The 9,877-nt window shown below is 47.8% G+C and overlaps 1 protein-coding gene across 1 annotated transcript in view; it reads right to left on the reverse strand.

Annotated features, from left to right (window-relative positions):
- Positions 1 to 3,052: 3,052 nt before the first annotated feature.
- The window catches only part of MKRN1 (makorin ring finger protein 1), an 11,565-nt gene continuing 4,740 nt past the window's right edge, over positions 3,053 to 9,877 (reverse strand). Inside the window, exons 2-7 of the mRNA XM_004677088.1 lie at positions 7,825 to 8,051; positions 7,204 to 7,430; positions 5,369 to 5,583; positions 4,504 to 4,614; positions 3,854 to 3,992; positions 3,053 to 3,502 (exon numbers count right to left, since the gene is read on the reverse strand). Of these exons, the coding sequence (XP_004677145.1) occupies positions 3,290 to 3,502; positions 3,854 to 3,992; positions 4,504 to 4,614; positions 5,369 to 5,583; positions 7,204 to 7,430; positions 7,825 to 8,051 (1,132 nt within the window). The 3' untranslated portion in view covers positions 3,053 to 3,289. The remainder of the gene's footprint in view (positions 3,503 to 3,853; positions 3,993 to 4,503; positions 4,615 to 5,368; positions 5,584 to 7,203; positions 7,431 to 7,824; positions 8,052 to 9,877) is intronic.

Below are 9,877 nucleotides of genomic sequence, written 5' to 3' on the forward strand. Positions count from 1 at the left end.
CCTGCTAACAGCATCAGGTCTCTTCTTCCCACAAGTACTGTCCTGTGAAGATGATTTATTCTAGAGCACTGTTATCAAAACATGGAATTAGTAACACACAGTCCTTGGAGACAGTGACATTCTGAGAGTCATTTCAGATAAAACCCTTAAGGTTTACTATTCCGTTTTAAAAAGCATTTCCTTTTGCTTTTCAAGTCTGCAAATACTCAGCAACAGCTTCGAGTGCTTGAGGCCTGTTTAAAGGCCTACCTGTTAGCACCCCCACTTACAAGTTAGCCAAATAAACGCTTCGGACTTACGCAGACACAGCAGCAAAGTCTGTCGTCAGAAACCACACACACTCCCAATCGCATTATCAGATGGCAGACAGAAAAGCCAGCAGTTTGAGGCTTGCCCGAAGTGTACCTGGCACTGGCTTCAAACCTAACTTCATGCAGTGTCTGCAGATGTCCACCAACCCAGTGTACTCGCTCAGTGCCATTTGCTTTTAACTCAGTTGCCTTGAAGAGGACCTGAAGTTTCCATTTCAATCGGCTATTTTTTTTTCCAGCTGGTTATTTAAATGTCTTTTACTTTCCCTTGTAAAAGTGAGTTAAGTTCTTTGAACAGGTGTCAACACAGGACAGGCTGTTAACGGCGCTGAGAAAAAGACCCAAGGTCTCAGTGACTTGAGCCTGTTAGCTCCTTGCTCATGTTTTCCTCCAAGGTCAGGATGCTGTGCCACTTCTGAGGTGCCGGCTGGGGCACCACTGCCACGGGAAAGGAAAGCAGGTGCAGCAGGCACTCACCCTGGAGCCTCACTAACACCAGCACCTCCCTCCCAGGTCATCGGCAACTTCTGCTTCCTCCCTCCCCCGCCCTTCTGAAACAGCCTGTGCATGTCCCCAGGACTCAGTGGCAGATGTCAACACCACTTTGTGGTTGGTGGCAGGTGATTGTGTACATGCGAGGTGAGAAGTTTCCCAGCAGGTGGTCGTGGCCTTTTCAGGTAGGCAACCCCTCTGGAGCAAAGTGCAGAGGCCTCCTGGTCACTGTCCCACCACAGCTTCAGGACCCCCAACTCTCCCACTTGCAGACACCAAAAGCAGGTCCAGTGCTCCCGCGCCCCTTCTCTGGGGGTGCCCCTTCTCTGGGGGTGCGTGGCCTCACAGGGCCTGGCTGGCAGCAGCTGAAGGTGGCTTCTTGCCACTTCTGCAAGGGAACGACTGGCACATGAGCTGCTACAATGATCACATTTATGCACAACTCCTAGGTGTGGAAACATCTTTAATAAATTCTTGGCATGCTAAAACCAATGAGCATTATTTTTACAAATAAGCACTGCAAAAAGCTCACAGGAGGTCTTCCAGCAGAATGGTTTTCACTTCAATCAAAACAACAAAAACCAAAACCAGGGCCCTCCCCGGTGGTACAACGGGTGAAAGCACTGCATCATGAAGCTGTCCGCAGCCACTGCAGCTGAGAGGTGACCCGCATGGCGCAGCAGGTGAGACTGAAATTCAAAGTGCCTCCTCCACTGCTCCCATCTCTGGTGAAATCTTCTCACCTACCACACTGCTGGCCTGTACCCCAGTTCTATCTTAAAGAAAAAAAAAAAAAAAAAGTCCCAGTACAAGCGCCGGCGGCTGCAACAGGCCTCTGGGACAGGCGGCCCAGGGCTCCAAACCCTGGCATGGAGGAACAGTTGGGCGGCCCCAGCTGACGGCTTCCAGCTACTGCAGCCACTTCTCAGCAGGCTGGTCCGGCCCTCCTCTCCCCACCCAGCAGTACCCAGCAGACTATGAGGAAAGGCTCCGTGCCCAGACCCGGGTCCACCCGGACACCTGCGCATGCCAGGGCTGCTCACCTCACGAGACAGAGCCGGTTTACGGTTTTTATTGTTTTATTTGGGAAAAGTGCTTCTTACAAAAGGGCAGCTGCAAAATACAGAGACCTCTGCAACAATGACTTGTTTTTTTTCTCAAAGTAAAAGAATGGGTGGGGTCCAAGGAAGCAGAGCAGTGGGTGGACATATCAGGAGCATCTCCAAGTTATTTTCAGGAGAAAAGAGCAACAAAATGTAAAGCTAAACTTTCCCATCAAGGGATCTAAGGACTGAAATTTAGCTGGTCTTGTGGATCACCCCCTCGGTGGGGAAAGCGTTGCCTCATTACTGCAAACCAATGACTCCACTACAAGAAACACCTGAGAACCTAGTTTTGCATCACACCGGTCTGCCTGCAAAGCTCAGGGATGGAATGAGGCAAATAGCCACAAAAACAAACACAAAAACCCAACAACAAAATCCTTCAAAAGAGGACAAAGGTTTCTCGAAAAGTGCCTGGGCTGGAAAGGCTGGAGGATCAGGAGACAAAAACACAACTGTGTAGCGCACCCCAGTCTGTGTCAATATATGGGATAACCAGATTCCGCCTCTATGGCTAAGCCCATTTCTCTAGACAGACAGAGCTAGCACTGCTCTAGAAACTACCAACAGACGGCTTCGTCTTTTAGGATCTATCTGCCACACTAGGCTGAAACCACTAAGTCAAGTCTCTCCACTAAGGCTAAGAACACCGCACCGCCGCCGGGCTGAGGCTCAGCACGCACGCGCCGAGCCCATCGGGCAGAGTGGACTTCGGGCCACCAGCTCTGGTGTTGTCTTTCACAACTTCCTACCATGCTAAACCTGGTAAAAAACCTCAACACATTCGCACCTGGTTCTGGTTACCCAGTAGTATTACTTGTGTGCAATTAAACAAGAGACCAAAACCACAGAACAAGTGCACAGGGTAGGGTCACAGGGAGAGGGACAGATAAAAACACAGATGTTGCGGGGCTCACCGAAGCCCTCAAGCAGCCACCTCGGCTGTCTGTCGTGGACAGGGACTGGCCGGTTCCGAGCCCTGACCCACCACCCCAGAGCCCCAGCGCAGGGCCCACATGCTGCTACTTTTGAGCCTGAGCCTCAGCGCGAGTGAGTGTGGGAGCCAGGAGCCAGAGGCACGGCCCTCCAGCTGCGAGTCTGGTGGGAACAGATGACGTGACACACCTACACTGTCTGACAGTTAAATTTGTGTTACAAAAACACTAACTGTAAGATTTATTTTTGTAACTTTTTTAAACAGAGAAAACAACACACTCCTTGGGGAAAGGTGAGGGGTCGAGAGGACAGGCCCTGGGTAAAGATGATCACGACAGCACCTGGAGTTGACAGGCCTGCCTAGGGGAGCCGCGAGCACTGCCACGCCAGCACAGGGGACAGCTACTGTCTCGGCGCACGGCCCAGGTCGCGCGCCACGCGCAGCTGCTATAGATCCAAGTCATAGAAATCTTCCAGCTCGTCGTGAAACAAGTCCCACTCGTCTTCAGAGTCTGTCAGGTCGTCGTCCCCACCTGCAGCCAAAAGCATAAGCAACATCTCGCCCAGCTCAAAGGTGACAACCTCCTCTTCTTCGTTGTCAAAGGGGTTGCTGTTCTCTCTTTCCTCAATGAGCTCCCAGAAGTGGTTCCTTCGTTGGGCCTGTAAAAAACAAGGCCGTGATAGGGATGGCACTGCCGAGCGCTCGGTATCTTCTAGCCTGCGGTTTCTAAGGCAAAACGTCCAGCACACCAGGGCAAGGCGAACAGACTTCTCATTGGGGCGCCGCCGCACCACGCCTCCCCTCTGGCCACTCGACGCCACGTTTAGCCTAGCGTTTTAAGCGCCCGCTTCTCCTTCCACACCCCTCCCAGTGTGCGGAGGCTGGTCTGCTCTCCCGCTAGCCTCGCTCCCGGACCTGAGTGTTCATCTTCTCCTTCCCCTACCCCAATCTGCGCAGGGCTGGACTGCCAGCGAGGCGTTCCCCTCCTTTAAAAAAACAGCGAGAGTTACCCGGTATCTGCTTGATGTTCCCACTTTCTGTCTCTGTGGCTCCTCTCTACGGCCATCAGGGTACGCATGCTTGTAAAAACAGTTCCCTCCAAATGGGCAGCTCCCACGTCCTTCATCAAAATACCTGCACGCCTTGTTGCTGGAAAGGAAAATATCGCAACCCTTATTCACAGTGGATTTCAGACCTGTATCTGACTATCATCCAGGGTTTGTTTAAAACAAGGGTCAGAAACCAGTAGGTCTGTTTACAGCCCTCCCCAAGGTGTGTTCTAAAACGTGTGCGCATGACACGAACTGTAAGTCTAGGCTGCTTAACAGCTTTTAATGCCACGGATCCAGAGAAATTCTTCTAGAAAGCCCACACAAGAATGTAAGACAACTGGGACACAGACTCAGAAAACTAAGGAACCCGCTCAAGGCTCGACCGGCAAACACATCTTGTCCTAACACAGCCCCGTGGTAAGCACCCCAAGGACTGCATCACAGCAAGTCACGAAACAGGTGCCATGATCAGGACAGACAAGGCAAACCGTACTGGGAAGTCAAAGAAAGGGCAGGAGGTAGGAGTGTACAGAGCAGCACTGTTCTCTTCCAAGTGAGCCCAAGCCGCGCTGGGGTCTTAGCTTGAGAAAAGGCTGCAGTGCTCATACCTCATTGCCTCCTTGTATTTCTGAATGAGTTTCTGCTTCTCTTCTTTCTCCTCCACCCAGTACTCACTTGGAATGACAAAGTTAGATGTGATCCGGCATTCGGGGCAGGACCTGGGAAACAATGAACAGGCTACAATGCAAATTCCCCGCCACGGGCCCTCGCTGCAAGGACACACCCGGTGTGTCACCTCCAGATTTAAAGACTTAGCTGGAAGGCACTTCCTGAAAGGCTCCACACACTGTCACATAACTGACCACTTCTTCTGAGGTAAGGCAAGCTCCTTTATAAATCCAACTCAAAGGCTAGCCAGTCCATTAAAAAAAAAGAAGAAAAAAAGAAAAAAGAAAAAAACCAAAACCAAAAACAACAACAAAAGACATTTCACACAGACTCCTTTTGCTTTCGTTTAAATAAATTTATTTCTTGTAACTTTGCTCTGTTTAGATTATGTAGTTTTTGTTCAGTTATGAGAACAATCTTTAAAGGATGGTGGATTATTAGCTAGCTTAATGGATGGAATAGGAAAGTGGAAAATGTAAAACGTCAGGAAACATACATTCAGAGCTAGATAAGTTTGTTCACTGAGCCTAAACTGGCTAATCCATTAAACACAATCTCCTCAGAAAAAGCACGAAGATTCTAACTGATACATAGGGTTTCCTCATTCAAATGAAAGTAGGTATGCCAACTAACCTAGAAGCTAGCTGAAATACAAAGGAAAAAAAAAACCAATTAGAAGAATACCCCAGTTTCAAGATAAAATGCATGCATTTAAGTGCGGTCCATCTGGTTGGAAGTTGGCACAAGATACTAAATTCTTCCCCAAAATAGAAAGCACAAACGTAGACCGGGGAGGAGCCTCACTTTATGATCTTGCTCTCAAATTGCTTAGCACTCCTCCACTTGCGAATACACTTCAGACAGTAGGTGTGGTTGCAGTTGGAGAGAATCCCGAAGCGGCGCTCGCTGGGGTTGGCCTTCTCGTAGACCACCTCCATGCAGATCCCGCACACCATGTCCTTGCTGCGCTGCACAGCGAACGAGAGCTCCATGTCCTTCTCATGGGCCTCAATGCAAGACTACAGAAAGGGGGAGAAAAGCAGGAAGTCACCGAACACGCAGAGGCTCAAACCTGACAGTTAACGGTACATTCGGAGGCTCTGTCAATGATAAAGGTAACGCCCAGGATCAAATCAAAATAAATCTCAGGTAAATACAAGTATACTGACCTTTGGGGACGCTGCACTATTTATTATAAAGACAAACAAACAGGGAATCAACTTCAGGAATGGAAAAACTACCCAGTTTCTCTGTTCTGTAGCTGAACCCCTTTGCTGTTACATCCTGACTTCTAGGTCTAATTGTAATTAGGATAAAGGCTCTAATTCATAAGACAGAAAACATGGATAAAATAATATTAGGTAATAGATGCAGGCATGTGGAGTTTTATTATTAAAAAAAACAAAAAAAAAACCCCGCTTTGCTGAGATATAATGAACTCATACTATGTAACTCAGTTGGCTTTTTATATGCCCATTGTGCAACCATCACCATAACCCAGCGGACATCATCTTGAACTCCCTCCCAAAGAAAACCCACACACCACCCCTGCCACCGTTCTCCCAAACCTCCCAGTCTCACGCGACCACTAAAATCTGGACTTGCATTTCATAAGCATGGCCTTTCATGACTATCCTCCCTTAGCATACTTGAGTTCTAGAATGTAGCAGCAGCTGTCATTGCCAAGTAATACTCCACCAGATGGTTAGGCCCTGTTTGCAATACATCAGGTGACCAGCATTTCCATTGCTCCCATGTAGGAGTTATCATGGATAATATTCCAAGTTTTGTGTGAACTTGACATTTTTAATCTATAATGAATGTTAATTATACAATAGTTAAGCGCAAAAGTACAAGTCACCCCAAATCCCACAAAACCCTTTCCCTGTCTTTTCCCTAATCCTTAAAAAATAATTCCTGTAGGCACAGGCATTACTGATCCCCAGACAGAGGAAAGATCTGTATGGATCCAACCTGCTAAACTCACTTGTCAATATGCTATGAAATAAGGATTCAAGTTATATCTAATTTTAACCATGTTTCACCTGTTCCAGCAACCAAATTAACGTTTATTAATAGAAATAATTATTAGCTAAATTTGCTCCAATAAATGCAAGGTCTGCAATACATTATACAGTAACAAAAAAATCCCCCACAAAGGAGCATGTCAGAGGCCTCCTGTGCTCCTGGCGGGAGGCGAGCAGGGACACAGCTGAGGAACGCCCAGCAGCGACCCCACCGCCAAGCAGAGGCACCACCTGGCCCGGCAGCAGCGCCAAGGTAAAGTGCCCAGGTCACAAGAGCTTACACATGACTGCTGCTGTCATAAACCAAAGGTCCATCCACTAGTAAATGGTAAATCAAACGTGGCATAGCCTCATAACGAACTGAGTTATGAAAGGGAGCTTTGAACATGGTATGCTGTGAGCAGCTGGTCAGAGGCTACATGAGCCATTCACACAGAATCCCCAGGACAGGCAAATGCAGAGGCAAAGTGGACTGACTGTCACCAGGCCCTGCAGAGGAAAGCCGAGTGATTATCTAGTAGTGGGCATGAGGCTTCTCAGGACGAGGAAGCCACACGCTGTGAGGGGACTGCTGCTCCCCACTTGTTAGCACACACCTCTCCCCAGGCTTACCTTTATGTGCTGTGATCTCTGGGCAGCGTCCACTGGGTGGAGGACCTGCAGCCCACACATGTCACAGGCGTCTCCGTGGAGATACACACAGTTCTCCCCATAGCGGCACTCTCCCACCGCAGCGTAGGGGCAAAGCTGCTTCTTTGTTTCCACTGCTGTTTGCTCTTTCTCGGATTCCTCCTTGGTCCCCGAGCCCTGCAGGGGTACTTCAGTGCAGGAAGGGGCAGCTGAAAATGGTTAAGAGGGTAGTAAAGGTCCAAGACGGAGGCAGGCGGCAAATATGAAAACTATAAGGCAACTAAGTGCCTAACAGAAAAGAACTTTCATTAAACCGCAACAGTCTACATTAAACTGCTGCACTTTCTTCTAATGCTGAAACTTCCAAAAGGAAGCAAGTGAAGATTTCTGTGTATTTCTTGCATAATTGCCTTCAGTTTTCCCTCATACTCTTAAGACTCATTTCTACTGGGATGCAACGTCCTTTACCCTCCACATAAGTCTGAATACATTAAGTTAGCTTATCTAAGATTAGGCTAAATACGAAAACCGGAAGCAGGGAAAATTGAGAACTCAGCTCAATGAGTTAGCCTCTAATTTGTTTTTATTCTTCAAAACACTCACCGCGGCCACAGTAGGGCTGCCCGGGCACAAACTCAATGGCGTTCACCCAGTCTTCTGGGCCTGCTCCTACAGCTGCCACGCTGGAGCTTCTGGACTCAGCCTCGCCCGGATTCATCTCAGCAACTGGCCCAACTACTGCCGAGAGACTCGAGGCAGCAAGGGGTGGTTCTGTACTTAGGTCTGCAGCAAGCGCTTCTTCCTGCTTCAACAGCTTGCTGTGTTCATATCTAAAACCAGTGAAAAGCCAGTTACTGTCTAATGGAAACCTCTGAGTGGGAGCAGAGATGTGTTCCCAGACACCGTCCTTGCCTTTGTTCACACTACTGTGTGCATGAGCTACCTAGGAGGTCGCTAAACGGCAGACCCCCAGTTTCTAAGTCTTAAGCAGAACCCTCTATCCAGTAAAATCTAACCGGTCCCCACAAGATGCCTGCACTATTGGCTCAAGGAACAGAGGGAATAGCAGGGCTGCAGTTTAAGGTGCAGGAAACTCTTTTTTAATGATGTAATAGTTTATTTTTCCATCATTTTGTGCCTTTTTCCATCTCAGTTGTAATTCCTGTGGGCTTCCATCACCAAATCACCCGTGTGCCATCACCATGGTCCAGTAGTTGCAGAAAACTTTCAAAGGTCAAGTAAACATTTTAGGACCCGCAGGTCATACAGTCAAGGTCTCGGTTATTCAATTTTGCCTACTGAAGTTGGAAAGCAGACACAATCATTACTAAGCAAGGGTGTGGCTGTAATGCTAAAGACAGCATAGGTCAGTCCCCTCTGTCCACTGTTCACCTGTGAAATTCTAATCAAATTCGTAGTTTCAGACAGTTGTACGATACAGCTCTCATAGTGTAACTACTCAAAGACACTACACCCCCAAAACTGAGCCAAGTTTAATATCCAACAAGAATGTGAAACATTTTATATCTAAAATGCTCAATATTGACAGCATTTGCTTTCCTATTTCCATATATTCACCTCGCTTCCCTTGACAAATCTGTGCCATTTCCCCCCCTCCTTTATTTGCATTTATAGACTCATCATGAAACCTTACCTTAAAGAGTATAAAAAATATTCCCCTTCAAGGAGCAGGTTCTGCCTCAGAAAATTTTCACAACTCTAGGAGCATTTTATGCTGTTTCATTCAAACAGTTGTTCTAATGCCTGTGCACGTACCTAGTGAGTCTTGCAATGAGCTAGGCAATATAAACCACACGGCATCTGCAGGGCAGCCAAATAAAACCAAAGGCCACCCTTTAGCTCATGGCAAACACTGAGCTGGCCATCACCTTATAACCACAAACCTGATTTCTCTTGCTTCCACTAGCAGCCTGCTCTCCCCTGCAGCAGGGACAGGGGAGCACCCGCTGCCGGCACCATTATTCCCGAAGTGGGGATGCTGGGAGGGCAATGTAATCCACAAACAGCCTCTTCACCTGCACCAGCGCCTTCAGAGAGCTGAGCAAGTACCGTTATTTCAGGTGAGGCAGACATAACTGTAAAGTGGTGGTTCTAATTCTAGAACAAGCTCTAATGCTGCTTTGCACAACATGGGAAACCATCACATTAAATTAGACTTGAAAGTCTCTAGTTTGAAAGAATTTCAGGAAAAAATTTATTTTTGCAAACTTTAAATCAGGACAGTTGGGCTTTGAAATCAAGATAGGCTCAAATTTAGAATGTTTTGAAAGATGAAATGAATCATTAAATGTTAAGAGATAGTAACACCATACCCACATTTTAGCTTTTTTGTTTTTCTTTGCCATGTGTAACAGAAAAATTTAGATTCTTAGTTTCCAATATCCCAATTCCCTGAGGTCATATAAAACTGTCTTAAGAAGAGACTGAACAACTGGCCCTCCCTGGTGGTGCAGCCGGTTAAAGCACAGCACTGAGAATCTAAAGCCACTTCCTCATGAGTTCGATTCCCGCCTGCTCCAGAGGCGATCACATGGCGAGGCAGACCTCTCCTGACCCACCCGCTGCTCCCCTCAGCAGTGTACTTCGTGATCTGCCTGTTCTGCTTCCCACTCTGTCTCTGGTGAAGCCTCTCACC

Source organism: Condylura cristata, unplaced genomic scaffold (assembly GCF_000260355.1).
Source record: "Condylura cristata isolate star-nosed mole 26May11 unplaced genomic scaffold, ConCri1.0 scaffold00005, whole genome shotgun sequence".
NCBI lineage: Eukaryota > Metazoa > Chordata > Mammalia > Eulipotyphla > Talpidae > Condylura > Condylura cristata.